At 58.5% G+C, this 26,089-nt stretch overlaps 1 protein-coding gene across 1 annotated transcript in view; it reads left to right on the top strand.

Annotated features, from left to right (window-relative positions):
- The first annotated feature begins 760 nt into the window (after window positions 1-760).
- EFNA2 (ephrin A2) overlaps window positions 761-26,089 on the top strand; it is a 46,026-nt gene continuing 20,697 nt past the window's right edge. The window contains exon 1 of the mRNA XM_056512713.1: window positions 761-886. Within this exon, the coding sequence (XP_056368688.1) occupies window positions 765-886 (122 nt within the window). The 5' untranslated portion in view covers window positions 761-764. The remainder of the gene's footprint in view (window positions 887-26,089) is intronic.

Consider the following 26,089-nt stretch of genomic DNA (forward strand, 5'->3'; position numbering starts at 1 on the left):
GGTGCGACCCCCGACCCTCCCCACGCAGATCCCCCCCCCGGTCTCGGTTCGGTCCCGGTTCGGTCCCGGTTCGGTGTGACTCCCCCCCCCGCAGGGGCGTGGCCGCGGGGGCGCGCGGGAGCCCCGCCCTGGGACCGCGCCGGGCGCGCGCGCGGCCGCCGGTGGCAACAATGTGTCAGAGGCGGGGCGGGGGGCGGGGCCGGCGCGCGGCGGGGGCGGGGCCGGGCCCGGGGGCGGTCCCGGGCGGGGGTCGCGGGCGGGGGGCGCGGGCGGCGGGCGCAGCATGGCGCGGCGGCACTGAGCTAGCGGCGGCCTCCCGGCCCGGCCTTTGTCTCTCCGGTGTCCCCGGGGCGGAGCAGCCCGCGGCGGGGCCCGGGGCTGAGCCCGCAGGTGCGGCGGCAGCACCGGCGGCTCGGCACCGGGCGGCGGCGGCGGCGCCGCGGGGCTCGGAGGAACTTGGCCGAAGTTGGGCGCGGGGGGGGGGTGGGGGGGGAAGGTTCCCGGTACCGGGGCGATCCCGGGGCGCCGCGGGAAGCGGGTCGGTCCCCGCCGCCCGAGCGCGGGATGCGGCTGCCCCGGCGCCGCCGCACCGCGGCCGCCCCCGAGTCCCCCCGCTGACGGCGCCCGGGGCCGCGGGCGATGGTGAGGGCTGGGCGCCCGCCCGCCGCCGCCGCCGCCCGCCGCCCGCCCGCCGTCCCCGGCCGGCCCCAGGGCCCCGCCGCCCCGTGAAGCGGCCGGAGCCGCGCCCGCCGCCCGCCGGGACGATGGTGCGCTGCGGTGCGGCCGCGCTGCTCGCCGCGCTCCTCGGCGTCTGCGTCTGGACCGACGAGACCGGGAAAGTTATCTCGGACCGGTTCGCCGTCTACTGGAACCGGAGCAATCCCAGGTGAGGCGGGGGGCGGCGGTGGCGGCCTCGGCGCCCGAGTTCCAGTCGGTTTTTCCCCCCCCCGCGCACACACCCGCTGAGCCGCCCGGTGACAGCGGCCGCCGCCGCCCGTGGCGGGTCGGGTCCCCCTCGAGCCCCCGGTGGGCTCCGGTGAACGGGCTGGGCGGCCCCGGGGAGGGGGGGGGGTGGTCCCCGGGGCTCCCTCCCCCGAAAGTTCCCGCGGGGCCCCGGGCGGACCGTCCCCGGGGGCTGCGGCAGCGCCGGGAGCATCGCCGGGAGCGGGGCGCGTTCCCGGGGGCGGCCGGGGGGAGGGGGCGCCGGGGGCTGCGGCTCGGCCCCTCCGCGCCCAACTTCGGGGAAGTTCAAGTTCCTCCCCCCGCCGCCCCCTTCCTCCCCCGGTCCCTCTCCCGGGATGCGAAAAAAAACCCCGAAATCAGCCCAAAGCGGCGGGTGCGGCTGCGGGGGGGTCGGAAAGAAGATTTTGGGGGGAAAATGGCAAAACGGGCCCGAGGGAGGGACGGGGGGTGCGGAGCTGGGGATGGCCGGCCCTGCTGCTCCCGGGTCATTCCCATGCTGGAAGTGCAATCCCCACAGTTGGCTTCGTTTCCTGATTCCAGTCGGAATTTCGATTTTTCTGTGTGTTTTTTCCCCACCAAGTGTTTTTTCTTTGGGGGCAAGAGTTTTCGTTTCTGTCGTATTTCTTTGTTCGTGATTTTGAGGAGCCAAAAACTGTTGGTGAGTTGGAAGCGGGAGGAATTCTGCTCTGGGAATGCTCAGGTGGTTTTGACCCTCGGGACCCCTCCCTACCCTCCTTGTTGGGGACACCCTTTGGATTCTGAAGGGGCCCGTTTATGGGAATTCCTGTAAAAAACAAAAACCACCCATCAAACCCTCATTTCCCCCAAAATTCCTCAAAGTTCTCCCAAGCCTGGCAGTGTCTGAGCAGTGAGGGATGAGCTCGGTGGGTGCAGCCCTTGTGGGCTTTGGGCTGTCCCGTTTTCTGGGTCAAACTGGGGGTTCTTTGTCCCCCTCGATCCCTGAGTGACTCGAGGGGCGCAGCATGGCCTGGTCCTTGTCCCCAGGGCTACCAGCGACCTGAGGTGGCTCCTCCAGCTGCGGGTGGCTCATGCCCTGCTGCCACCAATGAGGGGACCCTGGGTGCCACCTTCTCTCCCCCGATGTCACCGTCGCACTTGGGGAAAGTTCCTGGCGGCGTTTCGGCGCTGGGACACTCACAGGGCCGAGAACTCTCAGCAGTCCCTGGTGTCCATCCAACCTCCACACGTCCCTTTTTGGGGACCCACCCAGGCCCCTCTCTCGCCACCCCAAAATTGGGGCGAGCCCGTCCCTTTGTGCCTTGGTGGCGGTGCCTTGGCGGTGGTGCCTGCGCCACGGGCCGCCCGCGGTGCATATGGATTTTATTATCTCCCTCACATTTTTGTGGGGGATTGTAAGAGCCAGGGAATTATTTCTTTTTTCTCCTAATTTTTTTTTTTTTTTTTTTTTTTTGCCCATTGCGAAGTTTTTTGGTTTCGGCTCCTGGTGCTCCCCCCATAATCTCCCACACTTTGGGCTCTTTTCTTTTGTTCTCCCAAATACCAAACATGTGTGAGGGGTCCCCCCTTTATTCAAATCCAGCATCCCAGAGATGAGGGTGGCTGGGGCGGTGGCTGGGATTTGGCACCCAAAGGTTCTGACGTTTGGGATTTGGCGCCCAGAGGTTCTGACGTTTGGGATTTGGCGCCCAAGGGTTCCTGGGGATGGGATTTGGCACCCAAGGGTTCCGATGGTGATGCCAACGACCAAAAGCAGCCCCTTGGCTGTTGGGGACGGGCGTCCCGGGACCCAGCACCGGTGATGGCGTCACCTCCATCCCCTTCACCCCCTCGCAAGAACCCGCCGACAATTTCTCCTCGAAAAATCCGCGGCGGATCATTATTCCATATATACATTTCTACGTTTCTAAATCTGCTGTTGGCAGGGAAAATATTTTCGAGGAGGGACGGGGGGAAATAAAATGGAGCGGAGGGAAGCGCGAGGGGCTGGGAGGGAAGAGCAGACAATGGCTGGTGGGTTCAGCAGGCACGTCCGCAGCGCCTGGCTCCGGGATGTGACCCAAATTTCCCCAATGTGGGAGCGCCCCGTGTCGCCAGCGCTCCCCGCCTGCGCCTTCGGCTCTCGGAATTCGAGGCAATTTATTAGGGGTTGCAAAGATTGAAATTGCCATTGAGTTTCCTGCTTATTCCCTTTTTGAACCCAGCGGTGGGTTTTATTTTTTTTCTCTGGAGTTGCAACAAGACCGTCTCATTCTTAAAAATGAAGGAAAAAACGTATTTATGTGTTTTCTCGTCCCTCGTTTTCGTTCTTTTTTCCCCCCTCAACCGACACCTCGGTTATTAAGGGGGAAATAAAAAGGGGTTTTAAAAAAAAAGGGAAAAGACCCAAGGTTAAAATGTCCTGTTTGAACCCACAGACCTTCTCTGATGTTAAATATTTTTTGTCAGGTTTATACAGCAATCTATATTTTGTAAAAGACAGGAATAAATCTCATGGTCGATATGATTTACCCAGATTAGAATAATTCTATATTTCATAATTGGGGCTAAATTAAAAATAAGTGGTACCTCGGGATGCTGCAATTTCCCTGTTCTGGGGAGAGATTTAACCACTCGCTGTGGATTTACAAGGTTTATTTTTATTTTTAAATGGTTTCGTGAGGATGCGCTGGGAAAACGTTTGGCTGGATGGAACTCCTGGGTTATCCAGGAAAAAAAAAAAGAAGGGTGATGAAGGTAGAATTATATAAAAACATGCAGTTTTGGTGCTGTGTGGAAATGTGGGTTTTTGCTGGCGATGGTCGCTCTCCGGGTGCGGATCCGTTGGCCGGGCCGGTCGCGGGTGGATCCGTTGGTTGTGTCCGGGGTGATGGGGCCATGGATGGGATTTTGGGGCTCCTCTGTGGTCTGGCAGTGTGGGCAGGGGTCTGGCAGTGTGGGCAGGGGTCCAGCACAACACCAGGGCTCTTCCCGCCGTCACTCCGTGTTTTCCAGCTGGTGGTGCGGGATCCACTCGCCCGTAGGATTCCAGGGTGGATTTACCTTGGGAGCCAACCTGGTTGATTTGGGTGTGCTGGAGTGTCCAGCATCACCAGCGGGTTGGGGTGTCCAGTTTTGGCCCCCATTGCCCCCCACACCACAGCGGGTTTAGGGTGGATGTCTCAGCACCGTGCGGCAAAAAATCAGGGATCTGGGAAAACCTCTGTGCCATGGGGGAAAGGCTCTGTGGAAGGAGTGACCTGTCCTCAGAAGGTCCCCAGTCCTGTCATCCTGACCTGTGGTCTTGTGTGGAAACCCCAGGGAGGCCAAGGAGGGACGGAGGGTTTGGGTTTTTTGCTGTCCCCAGTTCTGCCGACAGCCGGGTGACGGGCAGGGAATCGTCGTTCCCGAATGCTGCTCGGTGTTCCTGCTGCAATCCCACGGTCGCTGCGCGTTCCTGGATCCACAGTGGGAATGTGCAGAGTGCCAGGGGCTCTCCTCCCTCCCTGGGACCAGGTGGGATCGTGCCCCTGGCCTGCTTTAACGCCGAGGTCATGGCGCTGCCTCCGAACGCTTCTTTTGCTGATTCCTGTATTATTTTTCGGCGTGGTTTGTGAGCACAGCTCGGATTTCTGTTCTGCTCCTCTGCACTCCCCAATCCCGGGGTCGGGAACCGGAGAAATGGTTTCTGGCAGGGGGATTTACAGAGCCAGGTGATGCTCAGGGCTGGCAGAGCAGGACTTTGGGGGGGAAGGTGCCTCTGCCACAGGGGTGCTGGGTTTGGGGTGAACGGGGCACGTCTTGGAGAGTACTTAGATCATGTCCCCAATCCCATTGGATTTTGTGTCCCTTTTTCCTGCACTCCCATCTCCTGGAGCTGCAGCCCTGGTGCCTGCTGGTCGCTGGTGCTTTGTGGTGGCCGTGGCCAGGAGAGCCGTGGCCGTGGCTGTGACCCACTGACCACCCAGGCCAAGGCCAGCTTGCCCACCTGTGTGTCACGAGGGGCTGTGGCCAGGCTGCTGGTGCCTTCATGTGCCACCTCTCCGTGAGGGGAGCAAAGATGATGCCAGATCTGGCTTTTTTCTGGTTTTGGTGCTGCAGAGGGGTGGCTGAGCGAGAGGACTCAGCTTGGGGGATCCCACCCATATCTCCATGTTGGAGTGGGGCTGGATCCCAAAATCTCTGTGTCCTGGCTCTGGCTGGGACTTTTGGTGTCATCCCCTTTGCTACATGTCCCCAGTTCTCTTTGTCCCTGCTTTCAGAGGGGGACACCCTCTGAAAGAAACATGCCCTGTTCCTCCCTTGGAGTGATTTTAATGTGAATTTTAACCCTGGCACTCGGGTTTTTCAGGCCGAGTCCCCTCTCGGGGTGCCAGGGCAGCGCTGGGTGTGCCAGCACTCAGCCTGGTCCTGTGCAATTCCTCCTCTTTTAGTTTTTCCTCCTTCTGCTCTCCCTTTGTGCCGAGATCACTCCCAGCCCTTCCCACCCCTCTTTTCCAGCCCGTTAAGCCGTGTTAGCAATTCCTCACCAGCCCAGGGCTGCGGCGAGTGGTTAATGGAGAGCAGACACCAGCGGGCCGGCGTCGCTGACAGGATTCTCTCTCCGTGCCCGTCTCCGTCTCCGCCTGTCCCTTTCCAGGGACCGCAATTACATTCCCTGCTGGTTGCACATTTGGTATCCAAATGCCGGCCATGCGCCGCATCCTAATGCGAGGATGGGCTGGGGGAGCTGCCCGAGGGTCACAAAACCCCCCAAAAATCCTGGGGTGTCCTGCTAGGGGGGACACGCAGAGGGTGGGCAGTGGGAGCAGCCCAGGGGGTGGGAGATACCCTCAGGTAAGCTTTGAAAGTGCTGCTGTATAAAGACACACATAAATCTGTAAGTATATAAATATATATATATATATCTTTTGCATACAAACATATTTTTATATATTATATAAAATATATATATATATTTATTTATATATGTTCACACACACCCCTGCCCCACATTAATACACTTTACACACACAGATAATCCAATGCAAACCCCCCCTGTCTGGCAATGCTGTGACATTCCCCTGGAATTCCTACCTGGGGGATGCAGGATGTACCTGGCTGTGGGTTTACCTGGCTCCAGGCTGTCCAGCTGTCCAGCTGTGTCCGTCCCTGCCACATCAGGAGCTGACTGGAGCTGTACCTGCCTGTGCCTGACAAGGTTCAGCTGCTGGGTTGGCTGGAAAATTGCAGCAATTGTTCCTTAAATAGCTCCTCGTTCCTGATGGTGACAATTTCGGTTCTTTTGTGTTAGATACTAATCATGATTTCTGAGGCTCCGTTTTGATCCGAGCTGGTTTTCCCCACTCGGGGCAGAGATCCTGCCCCGCTTGGTTGGATTTAATGGGATTTATGGGAGGTGAGCAGCTCGGAGTGCTGTTACCTGCATCCCCTAAGATGTGTTTAAATTCCTTTTCCCCCTTTGCCATAACCCGATGCTCATGCCAGTGTTTGGCTGCTTCCCTCTGCTTGGAGATCCATCCCAAAACCAGGCCCTGTTTGGCTTCTGCAAGTACAGGATGAAGCACTGTGCTCTAAGGGTCCAGCTGGATCAGGGCTTGGAATCCATGATCTTGGAGCTCTTTCCCAACCCAAGCAACTCCATGATTCTCCAGAGCTGGAGAAGTGTTGGACTGAGCCAGTGGCTACTTTGGCCTTTACCAGATGAATTCCAGAGGCATTTTTGAAGCTCCCCCAAAGCCAGGGCTGTGTTTAGGGGTGTCTGTGTGTCCAGACTCTTTGCCACCACCCCAACCCTTCTGGATTTGGGGATCCCACCGGGAGCCGTGTCGGGGAACGGCTCCATGGGGCTGTTTGGGTGTGGGATGCAGGAGGGCTGGTTTGATCCCGCAAGAAAAGCGGGAAGGGACGGGGCTGAGAGCAGGGCAGTGGGATGGAGCCCGTCCCTGCTCCGTCCTGCCTTGTTCCCGGGTGGTCACACTGTTGTTATTTATTTATTTCTCCTCCCTCGCTCCCCCTTGGCTTGTTGCTGCCGCTGTGCCTGGGCTGCTAAAGAGCTTCCCATTGTTCCGGAGCTAATTACCTCCTAATGAGACTCCCGGCTCAAAAGCCGAGCAGAGCGGGGCTGTGGGGGGATGTGAGGGGGCTGTGCTGGGAGGGGGTGAGGGCAGGGCTGGGGTCACCACCGGGGTCACCACCGGGGTCACCCGGTGGCTTCAGCTGTGCTGTGTGAATTGGGGTTGGTGGTGGGGAGATCCGCGGCCGTGGAGCTGCCAGCTGGAGTTTCATCCTAAAGGGCGGCTGGGAAGTGGTTTGGTCAAAATTTTCTTGTTGAGCCCCAAAACCCGTGGAGAAAAAGCGCTGTGGGTTTTGGCCAGGCAGGGCTGTGGTGGTGCTCAGAGCCCAGGAGCATTCCTGGTGTTTCCCTTGGTGTGACACCTCCCTGCCAGACACGTGTGGGACAGGTGTCACCTTTAGGGCACATCATTTTGGAAGGGGTGTTCAAACCAGGGGTCCCCAGAGCTTATCCCATCCATGTGCTGGATAAATCCTGCTCCACTCCTCCGCTTTCCTCTTGAACTCATCCCATCCCTCAGCAAGAGACTGGGATGAGCCCTGATCCTGATGGAATTGGCCTCTTTGGCTGGAGGGAGTGTCCAGGAGTGTCCTTGTCCCAGAACTTCGGGCTCCACATCCTGGATCCTGCCGTGCCCCTGGAATATCCCTCGTGTCCCTGGGGGTTGTGGCAGCTCCTGTGGCTCCTCCGTGTGATGGGGGAGAAGAGGATCCTTCTCCAAAGGGATTGGGAAAGCCCCCACCTCCACCCTGCTCCCACTGAAGCCAGGCTTTGTGCCCCAGCACAGAGTGGGGGGGTCCTGAACTTCAGAGAGGGACGAGCAACAACATTCAAACCAACAACAGTGGGAGAAAAATATTCCAAAGGAGGAAAATTGACTCCCTGAAATAATAATGAAGGTAGGGGAATGAGTTCCCCTTCCCTGTGCCCTTGATGAGGGGTGCCCAAGGCAGTGAGGGGCCAGAGTGAGCCCTTCCAAGGGCGTGGAGGTGCTGGCAGTTTTGGGATCGCCCCATCTGGCCCAGCTTGCCCATGGATCCATCTCCAGCAGGGCACAAAGCCGGGGTCGGTGGCGCTCGGCTCAGCGCCGGGGCCAGATCCGCGCTCCCGTTCCCAGCTCGGATCCATTCGACATTTTCCTTTGGGTCATTAATGAAGGGAGAGGGATGCAGAACCAGGGATTTAGACTATTTTTTTTTTTTAATTCCTCCCCTTTTAAATTTTTCTCCTCTTCCTATGTTTGCTTCCCAAGGCCCAGCGGAGCAGCGAGTGATGCTGCTGCTGGGGGAGGAACGGCCACGGGGCCGAGCCGTGTCCTGGTGGGGCTGTGCTGTGGTGGGATCCTTTGGGATACACCTGTGCCACGATGGGATCCTTTGGGATACACCTGTGCCATGATGGGATCCTTTGGGATACACCTGTGCCATGATGGAATCCGGTGGGATACACCTGTGCCATGATGGAATCCGGTGGGATGCTGTGGTGGGATCCCACAGGATAAATTTGTGACATGGTGGGATCCTGTGGAATACATCCCTACCCTCCCTCAGCACATCACTTCTTCCTGACCTCCCAGTTTTCTGCTTTCCTTGATGTTTCCAGCTGCTCTGGCCTGGTTTTGTGGGATTTTCCCGTTTTCCCTTCAGCCGTGATCTCCAGGCGCAGGCGGGTGTCCGTGCAAACGCCAGAGCTGCCCGTGCCTGGTCGGTCCCACCAAACACAATCCTGGTGCTGGACCCGGAGCTGCTGCTCCCTGTGGATGCCAGGACCAGTATTCCCATTATGATATTCCCATTGTGATATTCCCACCGTGGTATTCCCATCATTGTATTCCCACCATGGTTTTCCCACCACCAGTATTCCCACCGCGCTGCCGAAGCGTTCCCGGATCCGCAGAGTTTTACACCAAGACCTTTTTTTGTTCGGCTCCAGGAATGGACTTTTTGTTTCAGCTCCTTCCCCACCAGCCCCGAAATCCTCCAGGAATCCAACTCTGGATTTCGGATCTTTTGTGCCAAACCCAAACCTCTCTCGGCGTCGATTCCCAGCGCCGCCGACTTTGGGAAAAATGGGGAATTAATGGCAATGGAGATTTTTAATAACTGGGAATGTGGAAGCTCCATTCCATCCCCAGCTTCCTCCTCCTGCCCCATCCCAATCATCTCCTCCATCTATTTCCTTGGCATTCATCTGAATTTCCCTGGAAATATTTTGCCGTTTCTCCCTATGCAACCAAGTTTTGTCGGATTTTTCTTTTTCCCCCTGCAGAAGAGGAGGAATTATCCGTCTCGGTTTATTTTTCCTTGAACATTACACGGGAGCAAAACTCACCCATGTGCTGGGAAAGAGATAAAGTGTTTAGACAGCAAATACAAATATTCCAGAGCACTCAGCCTGGCTACAGCTATTCCTGCCAGGATTCCGAATTCCGTGCCATGTCTTCCAGGGGGGTTTTATTTAGACTGTCTTATTTTTTTTTTTTTTTATTATTTATCAAAAACCCTATTTATATTTGCAGTAAAATAAAATCTGCCTGACCCTGTAGAGAACTCGAAAAATCCCAATTCTTTCCTTTTCCAATCCTGTTTCCACTGAGGAAAAAAAGCCCCTGGACCCCGTGCCCTGCACAAAATCCAACCGCGACGGGATTATTTCGGCGGCTGAGCTTCTCTGCAGGCGCTGGGACGGCGCTGGCTCCGTGTGTTCCCCCCCAAAATCGGGATTCAGGGAAGCTCCTGCAGAGGTGGGGATGGAGCTGGGGTCCCCGGGGTCTTCCCATGGGATTTTAGGGGCGCAGGCTCCCTTGTGCCGCTGGTTCTGACTGCGTACAGAACGCTCAAAAGGGAGTTTATTATTTTGATTTTATTTTAATATTCAATGATGGATGGGCTCCTGCTGCTCCTCGGGAGCATCCTGGTCTCCCATCAATGTTCCAGCCCTGCTGGGGACCCCGCGGGTGTCATTGTCACCCCGGTGCCGGGCGCTGGTGCCGTCAGGAGCTGAGGAAGCTCTTTCCCAGCCAGCTCGATAATCCCAATTATTATCTGGATTCTCGATCAGGGTTGCTTATTAAACTTGGCACCGCTGGCTTTGCCGTTCCGGCCGCCTGCCTCGGCAGAGGGATTTATCTCCTGCCGACGCGGGAAGGAAATTGAGTGGAAAAACGCGGGGCAGAGCCCCCCGGGACGGCGGGAGGGGCCGGGGGTACCCGGGTTCTGAAGGGTCAGGAGATGCTGGCACGGCCCCAGCAGGGCTGGGTTGGGTTGGTGGAGCTGCCTGGGCCGTGTCCATGTGTCCGTGTGTCCGTGTGTCCGTCCGTGTGTCCATCCCCACCCTGCTCTGGGATGGGCGTTTTTATTCCAAGGTTATTTTGGAATGGTCGATGCTTTTATACAATACAGCAGCTGTTATTTTCCCTTTTCCCTGAAATCTGAAAGACCTTTTGTCTGCTGCTGTCCTCCTTCACCTCAGGAATATCAGCTTTTTGCATAATCCAGGCCTTTCCGCTGGAATTCCCAGTTTATCATCCCACAAAACTCCCTGGTTTGCTCATCGACCCCTTCTTCTCACATTGTGCCCACAAATTGTGTTTTATTTTTACCTGGCACTGCGCTGGAGCTGCCGAGCCAGGGCCGATGTGCCGACCCTTCCAAAGGGGCTTTTCCCAAATTTCTCCCAATTCTCAGCACTGACTGAGCAGGGCATCCAGGGGAGTGAGAGTGGAGGTGGGAGAGATGCTGCTGAGAAAAGATGCTCTCCTGGAGGGTTTCCCTCTCTCCTGATGTTTGGATGTTTCAATTTTCCCATTGCTCTGCTTTGCTTTTTCCTGCCTTTCCACCATTTTTCTGCATTTTTAAAAATCCTGTGCAAACCCTGTAACTGGAATTCCCTCTCTTTGTGTCTCTGGCCGCTCTCTCACCCCTGGGTGAGCTCCTGGGATCCCCATTTTAGGGTGGGGGCTCCCCCCATCCCGTCCCCATGCTGCTGCTGGGGGATTTGGGTGAGAACAGTGTCGGCTCCAAGATTCTTTATCTGGGAAATTACTGTTATCCTGAACCCTGCAATGTTATTCCCTCGTGCTCCAGGGCTTGGTGTCCATCTTGGGAACGCTCCAGGCTCTCTCCTTGGATTTTTTAAGATCCTCCATGCCAGGTGGTTGGGAGAACCTGCTGCCCTCTGGCTCTGGCTGGGGGACTGGGGATGGAGCCCTGGCCCTGCCTGGCTGTGCCTGTGGCTGTCCCAGTGATTGTCCCATTGTTGTGGAACCGCCGTCGGATACGGCACCGGCACACGGGAATTCTGGCACCAGCACACGGGAATTCTGGCACCTGGCCTGGTTGCCTGGTTGACCTGGCTGTAAATGCTGGTCAGAAAGGTGCTCCTGTGTGTTTTCCAGCAGAGAACCCAAGCCTGTCTGGAATAGAAGTGGCTTCTGCTCCACGTCTCCGTTGGATCACCAAGGGGTCGCAGGGATTGGTTTGGCCGGAGCCGCGCCGGTGCCGAGTCCTGTGGAGCCCCCCAGGATAGTGTGCCCTGGCATAGCTCCTGACCCTTTGAGGTGGGATTTAAGGCTAAATGGGCAAAGCTGGAAGCAGGTTTGGGAGCAGGGATTGCCTTTGCAGGTGTGTGTTTTGGAGGCAGCATCCAGCCCGATCGGTGCCGACTTCCTAACGCTCATTGCCGCCGGTGACCTTCAGCTCGGACCAGCTCTCGGCTTTCCCTGCCTGCTCTTCCTGCCATTCCCAGCTTTCCCCTCTCTGTGATGGCTCCTGGGGTCCGTGGACCTCAGTTCCAGCCACCCAGGCACTGTCTCTCCCAGCTGACCCTGCCACCATCTGCAGTTTTCCATTGTTCCTTGGCTCTTCCCGGCCCTGGCTTGCGGAGCGCCGGCAGTGAGGGGATGTCCAGAGCCCAGTGTCGCAGTGGATCTGGACTCCAGGACAATCTGGACTCCATTTCAAATCTGATTAATGATAACCATAAATCATAACGTTGTCTTTTATGATAGAAAGCTTTGGATTGGGAGCAGGAACACTCATCCTGCGAGCTGGGGGTGATCCTGGATCTGGCTTCCAGCTCATTACCCGGAGACAAATGGCTTCTCCCTCCCCCAGCCTCAGTTTCTCCGTGGTAAGGTGAGGATGGCTGCCAGGGGCTAAATTAGGGAATTAATGTTGGTGGAGTGATTGAGAGATGGAGAAGGACATGGCTCTCACAGCACCATGTCCTGCTGCTCAGCCCGTCCTCCCGCTGCGGGGCTGGATGTGGGAATTCCAGCCGGGAGCGGCGATTGGGGCGTCCCTTGTTCATGTCCAGGGAGCCCAGGGCTCTGTGAGGAGGGACTGGAGCCCCCCAGCTCCTTCCACGCTGGTTTGGGGGGGACATGGTGGCTCAGATTCCGGTGTGCATCCCACATCCAGGTGGTTTGGCAGCGCTATAGCCCAATTCATCCCGGCCTCTTCCCGGCGTGTCCCTCGCTGCCTCAAAATCCTGGTGTCACTGAGACCCCATTCCCATGGGAAGGGAATCCAGCTGGGTGGATTTTTGTGACTTTTTTCTATTTTTCCTTAAACGTTGTAATATTTATTCCACCTTATAAATCACTTCCTTGCTGGAGGGAAGATTTATGGGCGCAGGTGGGAGGAACGCTGCTCCCGGGACCGACCTGCTGGAATGGTTTTGTGGTGATGGTCACAGCAGCAGTTCCTGCCAGGGGAGAGGGCTCCAGCTGGGAATCCTGCCCGGGGATGTGATGGGAGCAGGGATGGACCCGTCTGGGATGGGTGAGGTTGGCACATCTCTGGTGCCGCTCTGGATTTTCTCCGTGCTGGAAAGTGGCGCCAGCAGGTCGGACCCCAAACCATTGTCAAAAGAAAAAGGGTTTCCAAAGCCTTTCCCAAGGCTTGTTTAAATCCTAGGAAGGGCTTGCAGCCATCAGTGTCACGCTGGGGCCGTGGGAATGTCACTGGGGACGCGGGGGCATCGATGGTGACCCCAGGGCTGAGGTTCTTGATGAGGGTGGGGATGCTCAGCCCTGGGGAGACCCAGCTGGGGCTCTCCCTGCTCCCTGGGGGCCAGGCCGGCTCCGGGGGGGATTTTCCCTGCGGCACCGCTGCCCGCAGCAGCACAAACGAACCAAGTAATTGGCAACATGGAAATATTTTGTGCTCATTAGGCAGCGGGAAGCGGCGGGTGAGGCGGCGGCGGGTGAGGAGTGCGGGTTCTCCGGCGGGGTTCTCCGGGATTCTCGGGATCTGTGTTCTCCTGTGACACTCCTGGGGACACGGAGCATGGAGTGGGAGCACCTTGGGATGGGGGGAAAGAGGTGAAGGAGCTAAATCCTGACACTGCCCAGCTGGGATCTCTGTGTGCTGGGGACAAGGACAAAGCAGGGGAGCAGGAGGATCCTGGCTGCTGTAGGGGTACATTTAGGGGACTCCCCATTTCTCCCAATTCCCATCAACCCCACAAATTAAAACTTGCAACACCAGATCTCAGCAGCACCTTGGAGCTCCCCATCCCCAGCGCTGCCGATTCCCAGGAGCGACACCAAGGGGGGCTCCACGTTCCCTCTGCTCCAGCAGAAGTGGGGGCGATCCTGAGCATCCTGCCCGTGTTCAGGGGGTCCTGGAGGGGTCCCCCAGCATCCCCAGCCCCGAGCTGTGCTGTGTGCTGGCGCGAGGCGGGGAGCCCAGCGGTGCTGCAGGCGGGGGAAGCTTTATGGCTGTAGTTAAAGTGACTTTATGATATTGTATCTGAACAATTGCCGGCTATTATCCGGATCGATGCCGCGGGATTGAGACGCCGGTTGATAACCCAGGCAGGGCTCTAATCGCTTTTAAACCGCGCAGGGTTGGTGGGTTTTCCATAAAACCCCTCGGTGGTTTCTGTTTTAACTCCCTGCCCCTGGTTCTGGTGGGTTTTTTACCGGGATGTCCCTTTGTGGGTGCAAACCCTGGTTTGTCCCTGCCCTGGGTGGGGATCAGGATGCTGGGACCTGGCTCAGAATCCAGCATTCCTCAGCTCCAGGGTGCTCAGCACTGCTGGGTCCTGCCCTGCTGAGGAGCAAGGGGCAGATTTTGGGATCCTGGATTTTGTAATCCTGGATTTTGGGATCCTGGATTTTGGGGTCCTGTTCCCACCTTTGCCTGGCTCACAGCGACCTTGGGTGAGTCACGTCACCTCCGCACGCTTCATTTTCTGCAGCTGTGAAACGAGGACAATGATACCTTTCCCACCTCACAGAGGGGTTGGGAGGCTTAATTAGTTAATGTTCGTAAAGTGCTTTGAGGATTAATTAATATTGTGACTCTAATTTTTTCCGATGGTGAAACGCCACTTAAATATCTCCACGATGGTTCCTTCCTCCCTGACCCTATAAAGCAAATCCACCTGGGAATGTCACTGGTCTCTGCAGGAGCCATGTGACCCTGTCCCTGCCCAGTGTCAACTCCCCAGTGCTGAACTGGGAGGCACTGGTGTGGGGACACTGGTATAGGGGTGTCCCAGAGCGTGGGGTGCAGCTCTGCATCCCTTCTCCACCTGGGCCTGATCCTCCTTGGCCAGGCTTTCCCTGCTGGGAGCCATTCCTGTGTTGGGATTACGTCACTGTCACCTCCCTGTGACACTGCTCATCCCTGCCCAGCTACTCAGGCACCTCTGGCAACCTCGACCTGCTCAGAGGCTGCCATGAGAAACCATCTCAACAAATCCCACATCCTGTGTCCAGTCCGGGGGCTGCAGGGCCTGGCTGGGGGGTGGCCAGTCCCTGGTGGGTTGGGGACATTGTGCTGGGCATGATCCAAAGCTGTTGGCAGCACAATCCTGGCTTTCCTGGTGGAAGGAATCTGTTGGGATCACACCTGGCTGTGATGGGAGGGCAGTTCCAGTGTCCCCATTCCCTTGTCCCAGGGGTGGGAGGGCAGTTCCAGTGTCCCCATTGCCCTGTGCCAGGGTTGGGAGGGCAGTTCCAGTGTCCCCATTCCCCTGTGCCAGGGATGGGAGGGCAGTTCCAGTGTCCCCATTCCCCTGTGGCTGGGCTGGGAGGGCAGTTCCAGTGTCCCCATTGCCCTGTGCCAGGGATGGGAGGGCAGTTCCAGTGTCCCCATTGCCCTGTGCCAGGGTTGGGAGGACAGTTCCAGTGTCCCCATTCCCCTGTGCCAGCAGTGGGGTCTCTGATGTGCAGATGTGGTTTCCCCCAAGGTGATTTCTCAGCAGTGGCTCTGCTCTGCTGTGCTCTGCTGCTCTGTGTGAGCACAGAGGGGACAGTGGAGGGTCCCTGTGCTGGCAGTGCCATCCCCCAGCCCCTTGGGATGTAAAACCTGGGAAGGTCTTGGGTCAGCACCAGTGGGAAGTTTCCTGCTGGGAGCAGCCAAGGGAAGAGCTGAGTGTGTGTCCCAGCTCTGGGTGACCCCAGAGATCCCAGCCTCTGACTCTGGCACAAACCAGGGGAGTTTAGCCCTGTTGGAGATGTGGGAATTCCGAGAGGGGCTGGTGAAGGGAGCAGGAGGGGGGTGGTCCCAGGTTGGATGGGCTGGTGGGAAATGATGGAGCCTGGGACAGCAGAATTCCCAGTTGTGGAGCACTGGAGGAACTGGGACCCGCCATGGAGAGAGGAAGAGGAGGAGGGAGGGTCTGGAAGGAGCCACAAACCTCTTCCCTGGAGCTGCTGGGTGGAGCTGGAGGAGAAGGGAGGTCTGGGCTGGGAGAGGATGAGCTGGGAGTGTCCAGCTGTGGTGGATGGCTCCTGTCCCTGGTCACTGGCTCCTGTCCCTGGTCACTGGCTGCTGTCCCTGCTTGTCACCAAGCTCTGTTGGTGGGAGGAGAGGCACATGCAGTGTCCCAGTGCACAGGTTTGGGACAGGACTCCCCAACATCAGCGTCCCCATGCCCAGACCTGCTCCGTGCTGTTAATGACATCCCGGCAATTAAACTGGAACTAATGCAACGATAAAAATAACCCACTGTCCTTCCTCAGTGCTGCATCCCACAAGCTCAGAGCTGTTTAAAAACCCATTTAACACCAGATCCTGGGTGTGGGGTGCTCGGGGTGGCACCAGGATCTGTGTGGCCACAATTGGGTTTTCCAGCCCTGACCCATTCCTGCAAGGTGTGAACACCCCCAGTTCCCTCCAGTGCAGAGACTGGTTTACCAACTGCCACGTTTTAAATAATCTAAATTACATGAATATTTTATTTTTCTTCTTTCTAGAGTTGTGGAATTCCCAGGGGTTGGTTTTCAGGCTTTTCTCTGTAATGGAGGAGCAGGAACACATTCTTTTAATGGTAATTGAGCTTCTTGCATCATTGCAGGACTCGGGAGCTGGATGGGCTTTAAATAACAGGAGAGAGGGGAATTTGGGTTCTGGCTCCTCCAATGGGTTTTTGAGGTTTTTAGGTGGTTTTTCTCACTCTTGTGGCAGGGCCAGAAAGCTGTGTCCCCATCCACTGCCCTCCCCAAAGCAGGAGATGGCTTGAGGTGGTGACAGGGACCTGTGGGTGTGGTGTCCTTTGGGAATGGTGCTGGGGGTGACCTGTGTCGTGCACCCCATTTTTGGAGCTGCCTGTCAGCCCTTCCCCGGCCCATGTGCACCCAGATATGGGAGCTGGGTCCTCCCATGCTGAGGTTTGGGGTGTTTTGTGGCTTTGTTGCCTTCTGACTGGCATGGTGAGTGCCCAATCCAGAGCACACCCAGGAGGGGTTGCTGTCCCTCCTTTGCCCTGCAGGAGAGCAGGGTGGTTTTGGAAGGGAATGAGCAGGATGAGGGTGAGGATGATGAGGATGAGGATGACTCAGGATTAGTCCTGTCACTGTGAGTACGCAAACACCAAGTGCAGGAGCACCACAGCAGAGCTGGCACTGCCACCCCTGTCCCCTCCCTCTGCTGCCTGTGCCATGCTGGGGGGGTGGATCCCAGCCCTGTTGTCACCACTCCATGCTGGCCAGGGCTGGTCCCCACCAAGGCCTTGTGGGGTGGTGGAAGGGGCTGCTGAGCACTTTTGGGATGGGGGGAGGCGGTTTCCGGCTGCTGGGGGAAACATCTGGATCCAATTCCTGCTCCACGTGCAGCTGGGCTGGACCTGCTCCTGCAGCACGGCGTGACAGGAACGGCTTTGCTGCAGAGGGACACAGCAGGAGCCTGTCCTGGGCTTGGGAGCCCCATGGCAAGGCCCCATCCCAGTGGGAGCCCCAGCACGGCATCCCCATCCCACTAGGAACTCCCCCACTGCATCCCCATCCTGACAGGAGCCCCATCACTGCACCCTGATCCCAGTGGGAGCTCCACCTCTGCATCCCCATCCCACTGGGAACTCCACCACTCCATCCCCATCCCACTGGGAACTTCACCTCTGCATCCCCATTCTGACAGGAGCCCCATCATTGTACCCTGATCCCACTGGAAGCTCCACCACTATATTCCCAGCCCAACAGGATACTCAGCACTGCATCCCCATCCCACTGGGAGCCCTGTCACTGTATTCCCATCCCAGTGGGAGCCCCAGCAGTGCACCCTGATCCCAGTGGGAGCTCCACCTCTGCATCCCCATCCCAGTGGAAGCCCCAGCAGTGCACCCTGATCCCAGTGGGAGCCCCAGCACTCCATCTCCATCCCACTGGGAGCTCCACCAGCATATCCCCATTTGAACAGGAGTCCCACCACTGCATCCCCATCCCAGCAGGAGCCCTGACCGTGCACCCTGAGCCCACTGGGAGCCCCAGCACTGTATCCCTATTCAAACAGGAGCCCCAGCACTGCACCCTGATCCCAGTGGGAGCCCCAGCACTGCACCTGATCCCAGTGGGAGCCCCAGCAAAGCATCCTCATCCCAGCAGGAGCCCCAGCACTGCACCCTGATCCCCCTGGGAGCCCCAGCACCGCATCCCCATCCCCGTGGGTCCCCTGCCACCCTGCCCTGGGGCTGCCCCTGTCCCGCTGCCACCTCTCAGGGCTGCTGCCGCCCGTCCCCAGCGTGCTGCCGCCCCGGGCGGGGGCGGGGGGAGCCGCTGCCCGCCGTGCCTTTTGTCAGCCTCAGAGAAGTTGACCTTGAAGCGCGCTGGCAGAGCCCTGCAGCTTAATCGTGTTAGAGGTGTCTGACTGCGGCTCGCGCGGCTCTACCTGAGCGGCATCAGCAAGGGGGACGCGGCGGGCTCGCCGCCCCGGCTCAATAATTGATGCGTTTTTCTCAGCTCCCCCTTCCGTGAAAGGAAACCCAAGTGCTGGGAGGATGGCAGGGCTGGGAGCGTGGCAGGGATAGAGGGTGGCAGGGATAGAGGGTGGCAGTGTTGGGATGGAGGGTTGGGATAGGAGGATGACAGGAATGGGGGATAGCAGTGCTGAGAGCATGGCAAGATTTGGGAGGATGGCAGTGCTGGGAAGATAGTGGGATTGAGAGGATGGTGGGATTGGGAGGATGGCTGGAATAGCAGGATGGCAGTATTGGAAGGATGGCAGGCCTGGGAGGATGGCAAGATTTGGGAGGATGGCAGCGCTGGAAGGGTGGCAGGAATAGCAGGATGGCAGGTGTGGGAGGATGGCAGTGGCAGGAGAATGGCAGGAATAGAAGGATGGCAGAATTGGGAGGATGGTAGGACCAGGAGGATGGCAATGCTGGAAGCATGGCAGGGATAGGAGGATGGCAGTGGCAGTGACATGGAATAGGAATGGGAATGGTGAGGAGCTGTGGATGCTCCATGTGCATGTTCCATGTGGATGCTCCATGTGGATGCTCTATGTGGATGCTCCATATGCATGTTCCATGTGCATGCTCCATGTGGATGCTCCACGTGCATGTTCCATGTGCATGTTCCATGTGGATGCTCCATGTGCATGTTCCATGTGGATGCTCCATGTGCATGTTCCATGTGCATGTTCCATGTGGATGCTCCACGTGGATGTTCCATGTGGATGTTCCATGTGGATGCTCCATGTGCATGCTCCATGTGGATGCTCCACGTGCATGTTCCATGTGGATGCTCCATGTGGATGCTCCATGTGGATGTTCCATGTGCATGTTCCATGTGGATGCTCCACGTGGATGTTCCATGTGGATGCTCCATGTGCATGCTCCATGTGGATGCTCCACGTGCATGTTCCATGTGGATGCTCCATGTGGATGCTCCATGTGGATGTTCCATGTGCATGTTCCATGTGGATGCTCCACGTGCATGTTCCATGTGGATGCTCCATGTGGATGCTCCATGTGGATGTTCCATGTGCATGTTCCATGTGGATGCTCCACGTGGATGTTCCATGTGGATGCTCCATGTGCATGTTCCATGTTCATGTTCCATGTGGATGCTCCATGTGCATGTTCCATGTTCATGTTCCATGTGCATGTTCCATGTGGATGCTCCACGTGCATGTTCCATGTGGATGCTCCATGTGGATGCTCCCAGATGCCATCCTGGGGTCACCCTGCTGTGGATAGGGATGTGCTGAGGTTATTCTGTGGTAGTGGGGATACACTTGGAGGTGGGAGCAGCCCCTTGGGTGCCTTCCTGCTCTGCCCAGCTTCCTCCCCAGCACCATGTTCCCATCTGCTTTTTTTGGGAATCTGCAGAAAACCTCCAACCCTGCATTCCCATGGAAGCACCGAGCAACCTCACCCTGAGCACCTCCCTTTTCCTGGGGGTACCTCCTGCCCCAGAGCCCCCACCACAGCCCCCTGGCTCTCCCCTGCTCCCACCTGGATCCCTGTCACCCTCAGTGACCCTGGACCCTGTGCTGGGGACAATCCCCCCAGCTCACGCTGGGCAGAGCTGTTTTGCCTCCATACAGCCCTTCCTCCCTGCCTCCCCCCTTTTCCCCCCTTTCCCCTCTTAGCCAAGCGCACAGGGAAGGGGAGAGATTTTAACCTTCTGCCTGGAACCAATTAAAAAGGTCTTTCCACAGAGACGAAAGTGCTCGTGCACCTTTGTGTGCTGCGAGCGGGGGGAAGAAAGCAGAGGCGGCCTTTGAAGGGGGGATGAGGTCCCTCCGCTGGGACCCCTCCGGGCTTTCAAAGCCTGCGTTATTTCTTTATTTTTAAATAGCCAAATTAAAGTGCCTCCCGCTTCCTCCCCTCCCCGTTCGCGCGGCAGCACGTGGCCCCCGCCGGTGGGAGGGGGGACGCGGGCAGGGCTGGCACCGGGCACCGGGCACCGGGAGGGGTCAGGGCACGGCCCAAAACCCGGCTGGGAGCGCTCTGGGGTGGGGCAGAGCTCCCTCCTTCGTGCTGGGACCGCAGGGTGCTGCCAGGGGGGTTCAGACTGAGCCGGGGGGTCGGGCACGCTGGAGCCCTGGCCAGAGCAGCCCCTCTGCTTTACTCAGGGCAGCTCCCCACTCACCTGGGGCAGCTCCTGACTCACCTGGGGCAGCTCCTGACTCACCCAGGGCAGCTCCTGACTCACCCGGGGCAGCTCCTGACTCACCCCAGCACAGCCCCATGGGCAGGGCAGCCCCCCCACCACCAGAACAGCCCTTGGCTCACCTTAGGGCAGCCCCCCAGTCACTCAGGACAGCACCCCACTCACCCAGGGCAGCCAACCCACTCACCCCAGCACAGGCCCATGACCAGGGCAGCCCCCCCCATCACCAGAACAGCCCTCGGCTGACCTCAGGGCAGCCCCCCACTCACCCAGGGCAGCCCCCCACTCACTCCAGCACAGCCCCTGCTCACCCCAGTGCAGCCCCCTGGCCAGGCCAGCCCCCCTCTCACCCAGCAGAGCCCCACCCCTCACCCATCCCAGTCCCCCCAGTGCCGCCCCTTGAACTCAACCAGCCGAACGCATGAGTGGGTTTCTTCAAAGGGACCCCCCCCGCAAAACCCTGTGCGCCCCCTCCCCGCCGCCCCCTGCCCAGCCCCGTAAGCCCCCGCTGAAAAGGCCGCAGAACAAAGCACAGGAAGGGATTCCGGTGTTTCCGCACGGACCTGAATGCGGAGTCGCTCAATGGAAGAGGAGCCGGGACGCGCCGGCGCTTTTCATCCCCGCACCGCGCTCCGGCCGCGGGGGCCGCGCACCCAGCGCTGCCTCCCCGGCTCCTTTCTCCTTTATTTTAATTTTTTTTTTTTTTTTTTTTTTATATAGTAGTCTCAGATTTATTTTTCCACAGTGTAATTCTGAAAGACAGCGGGGATGAATTATTCATTCCCCCTCCGCGCCTTTGCATACAATCCCTGCCGGGGAGGGGGCCGTGGCGAATGCGTTTGTGTGCAGGGCTGGGCCGAGGGGAATGGAAATCCGTGGTTAAGGTTTAGGTGGGGGCATTGGGTGGTTTTTGGGGCTGGAGCACGTGGGATGAGGCCAGGAAGTTTCTAGTGGGGAGTTGTTCCTTTCTCAAAGGGTCCCGGGGTGTGGGGGCTGGTGGGTGACCCCAGTCTCTGGGTGTTGTGTTCGTTTGGGGGGCTCCAGGGTGGGCACCGTGGTCCTGGCTTCACCCCTCACCCACTCCTGATTCTGGGTGAGAAGAGGGGAAAAAGTAAAAAAAGTACCTTTTTTCCCTAAATTTCTCCTAAATTAAATGCTCCTTTAGCTCAACCTGGGATGTGAAGCCAGGCTGAGAAGGAGGAGGAGGGATTCTTCAAAGAGCAGGATGGCTTTGGAGACCTGTGGCTGCTGCTGCCTTCATCCCTGTCCTGCCACCTTCTTCATCCCTGTCCTGCCACCCTCTTCATCCCTGTCCTGCCACCCTCTTTATTCCCATTCTGCCACCCTCTTTATTCCCATCCTGCCACCCTCTTCATCCCTGTCCTGCCACTTTCTCCATCCCTGTCCTGCCACCCTCGTTATTCCCATCCTGCCACCCTCTCCATCCCTGTCTTGCACCCCCTCGTGTCCCCCCAGTCCCCGCTCTGTGCCCTTCCCTGGGGACACAAGGGCAGCTGCTGCCACCACTGCCCGCTGGCATGGCCGTGCCCGGACCTTGGAGTTGGCTGCCAAAACCTGACAGGGGAAAAAGGGGGTGAAGCGAGAGGAGTGGGGATAAGGAGGTGAATCCGTGCGAGGCGAGGCAGCACCCCGGGCAGGGCTTTAATCTGATTAGTCTTGGAGTGAATGGGCGAAGTGAAAAGGCTTAAACCCCAGTGAAAGGAGAGGGGAGGAGGGGGGCACTGAGAAGGGAAGACCCCGGCCGGTTGCGCCAAATTAGGTCAAATTTGGCCGGTGGGACACAAGGGGAAGGAATAAGGGGGGAAGAGTCAGGCGAGGAAATCAGCGCGGATCTGCTGGCGCTGTGACCTCACCGCTGGTGGCTCTGTTTGCCCCCTCCCCTCCCGGGGCACCGGGACCTTCCAGCCCGGAGGTGCCAGGGAGGAGCTGCTGGCTGTGCCCTGTGTCACCTGGAACGGCGACAAGGAGCCTTCTCAATGCCCCGCTGGGCGCAGGGCGAGCTCCTGGAGCCCCGGGGCTGAAGCCCAGGGCTGCCGGGGGTGGCCGCCCGCCCCTCCATCCCGTCTCCTCCCGATCGATCCTTGCCCCGATCGATGGGCGCTTCCCTGCGGGCGAGGGGCGGTGCTGCCCGGCCGGGCAGGAGAAATGGCTTTTCACAGAGCCTGGAGCGGGATCCAGCATCGATCTCTGGTGCCTCGTCAGAGATCAATTAGGCCGGTCATTAAGCCGTGCCCAGAGCTCAGCGGGAGCCTGGGCTGGGAAAGGAGCAGGGAAATGCCAGGCTGGCAGAGGATGCCCGGGCACGGGATGCTCGGGAGCTGCCACCCTGCACATCCACACACCCTTCCCTGCCTCAGTTTCCCCGATCAGAGCCGGGCTAGAGGCTGTTCCAGCATAACTGAGAGTCTGGTGATTGTCCCGGGGCTGGGAGAGCCTCGTGGCTGGGCTGTTCCTGGCACGTCCTCCTGATGGGAATGTTTGTTTATCAATCCCTTCAGAGCCTCGGAACTGTCCAAGGAGCAGGGCTGGGCAGGAGTGTGGCTGTCCTGGGGGCTGACAAGTGACAGGATGTTCACAAGCACCGTGTGTCTGTCCCACCCGGCCGTGTGTCCATCCTGGCTTAGGGACAGCAGCGCGTGGGAGGCTCCGTGGGAGCAGGACAGTGACCAGGTCATTGTCCTGCTGGGAGGCCACGTGGAGTGGCTGAGACCACCCAGGCGCTGATGAAGGGACTGGACAGGACTCCCTGGGCAGGGATCCCCAGGACAGGCCTGGCTGGGAGTGAGCTGCAGGAATTCCATGGTGGGAGAGCAGGAATGGTGCCTGGAGGGGTGTGGAGGGGAGCAGGACCCACAGCATCTCTTGGGTGAGTTTTTAAGGCTGGGAAGGAGCTGCTGATCATTGGCATCTGTGCAGGGACATGTTGTGAGCAACCTCTGCATCCCCCTGAGCTGGCATCCTCCCAGCCTGGCATCTTCCTTACCTGGCATCCCCCTGACTCAACATCCCCCATCCCCAGCCTCATCCTGTGCCCATTTTCCCCCCTGACTCAGGGTTTGTGCCCATCCAGGTGCGCTCCTGGCAGCAGAGGATGGCAGGAACAGCCATCATGGCACAGCCACCCTCTGTGCCACTGCCCTGTCATCCTCCCCTCAGCCAAAACCCAGCTGGAGAGCAGAGCCGAGCAAAGCAAACCCTTGGGTTTGGGGAGGGTGACCTGGAGCAGGTACCGCCTGCAGCAGCCACCTCTGCTGCGAGCTGCAGCTTCTAAGAAACAGAAAATAAGGAGAGTTTCAAAAAGAAAAAAAAAAAAAAAAAAAAAAAAAAAAAAAGAAAAAGTTCCCCGATTACATCTGGTGAAGTGACAAATCTGCCAAGCAGGTGATTATTCTGGGTACGGACGTGCCCAACACAGATGCCGATAGGATTAAAGGGGAAGGGGGAGAGCTCACCCTGTTAAACCAACACCTGATAAAAGAATAAACCAACCCCAGGAATAAATTCCCAGCGCTGCCAAGGTCGTGTGGCACCAGTGCCGTGGGGAAGGGACGATGTCCGAGCTCTGGGGTGACCCCTCAGTGCTGGGCACCCCCGGCAGTGCCGCAGCCCCCGCTCCCGGGAGCGCCCGTACCCGGCATGCCCTCGGCTGCCTGGTTGCTTTCCAGGCACGTCCCGGGCATCCCCTTGGGATGGCGCAGAAAATTAACAGCAGTTCAGATCTGAGGAACTTTATGACACGTGTATGATAGGACTGAACCAGGGCGTAATTGAATGACGGATGAGCTTCCAAGAGCCACATTTCCAGGGAGTAATGAAAAATAGAAGTGCTATTGACTAAAGGAGCTTTCGGCGGCCGGGCGGCACGGCGCGGGATGAGCCGCTGCCGGCGGGGGGAATGCATCAATACGGCGAGTAATAGCTCAGTTATTATAACTCTGGAAATGTCATTCAGGCCTAACCAGAGAACACTGGCTATTAACTAGCCTTAAACAGAACGCGCCGGGCGGGAGCCAGAGCCGCCAGCGCACGATAATTATTTTACTTCTTTTCATGGCTCTGTCGCCTTTCCTGCCACGGGGAGCTCGGCCTGAGTGCCTGCAGCCCCGGGGGTCCCTGTTCCTGCCTGTGGCACTGAGCCAGGCCCTGCTCCCTGGGAGCTGCTCCAGGGCAAGGCCCCATCACATCCCTGTTTGTTCCCTGTCCCTCGCAGGGATTGCTGGCGTTGCTCTTGTCACCTGCAGCTGCATCTCAGGGCTGCAGGCTTTGTGCACAAAGCTCAGTGTCCCTTCCTGCATCACTTCTCATGCACATCACTCCCTGCATCCCTGCCTGCTTCACTCCCCATGCACATCCCTTCCTGCATTCCTGTCCACGCACATCCCTCCCTGCATCACTTCTCATGTACATCCCTTCCTGCATCAGTCCCCATGCACATACCTCCCTTCATCCCTTCCTGCATTCCTGTCCATGCACATCCCACCCTGCATCACTCCCCATGCACATTCCTTCCTGCATCTCTTCCCTTATTCCTTCCCATGCACATCCCTTCCTGCATCTTTTCCCTCATCCCTCCCCATGCCTATCTCTTCCTGCATCCCTTCCTGCACTTCTCCCCCACTGTCCTTCCCCTCTTCCCTCCCCACATCCCACCAGTGCCTCTGTGAGACATCCAGCCGGCAGCGATGGGATCTGGGCTGGCAGGGCCCGGTGCCCTGCAGAGCCCCGAGGTGTAATGAAAGCCCAGGGGAGAGTATCGAGTGATCCTAAATGGATTTTCTCCATTAGCTCAGCCCCATCAGCCGGTTATCTGGCCCTGGAGCGCTCCAGGGCTGCCGCCACCGGCACTTAGAGCACTGCCAGCACAGCACCCACCTGCTGGCACCGCCAGAGGGGCACCCAGCCTGCCGGTCCTACATCCCCCTGCTTCTGGGGCGCCCTTTTTGGGGGGCAGCGTGTCTGTAAGAGATGCAGGGGGGATCTCACAGCCCAACCTCATCCCTGGTACCCCAACATTCCCTCCCTGCCATGGGGGAGGAGATGGGGAGGGGGCACGGCGGGGCGAGGGAGGGCCGGCTCCTTCCCACACGCAGCCGCTCCCTGCTTGGCAAGTCGGAGTTCATCATTAGCCAGGAAATAATTAATTGTTGGGCAGACAAAAGGCATCGCTCGGCCCCCCCGGAGACCCCGTCAAAGGGAGCTGTCAGGGGCGGGTGTGATGAATCACGGCGCTGCCGGGACGGGGGGACAGACGCGTCCTTTGCCCGGGGGTCACCGCGGTGTCCCTGGGGTGGCACTGAGCAGAGGCAGGGGGCTGCGGGGTGACAGGCGGGTGTCCCCTGTGCCCGTCCTTCCGAGCCGTGTCCCCGAGCCCGCCGCGATGTCCCGCTGGGCAGCGGCGGCCGATTTCCACCGCGTCGGCGTTTTCCCGGTGATTGCGGGGCCGGCGCTCCCGCCGATCAAATTACCGCCCCAAATTCCCTGCCAGTGAGTGTTCCAAGGTTACAGAGTCACCGGTGCTGCCGCCAGCCCCCGCCCTGCCGCCCCCATCCCATCCCGCCACTGCCTGGAATTCAGCCGCCAGCCCAAAATAGAGTGGCCAGCGAGTGAAATAATGCACCAGTCCGTGTTTATCCGTGTTAATTTGTGTGTCTTCAGCCGCTCGGGATGGACAATGTGCTCCCTGTTTGTTGCTCCTGCTGCTGGACCCGCACCGTGCAGGAAGA

The sequence above is a fragment of the Oenanthe melanoleuca genome, chromosome 28, assembly GCF_029582105.1.
Source record: "Oenanthe melanoleuca isolate GR-GAL-2019-014 chromosome 28, OMel1.0, whole genome shotgun sequence".
NCBI lineage: Eukaryota > Metazoa > Chordata > Aves > Passeriformes > Muscicapidae > Oenanthe > Oenanthe melanoleuca.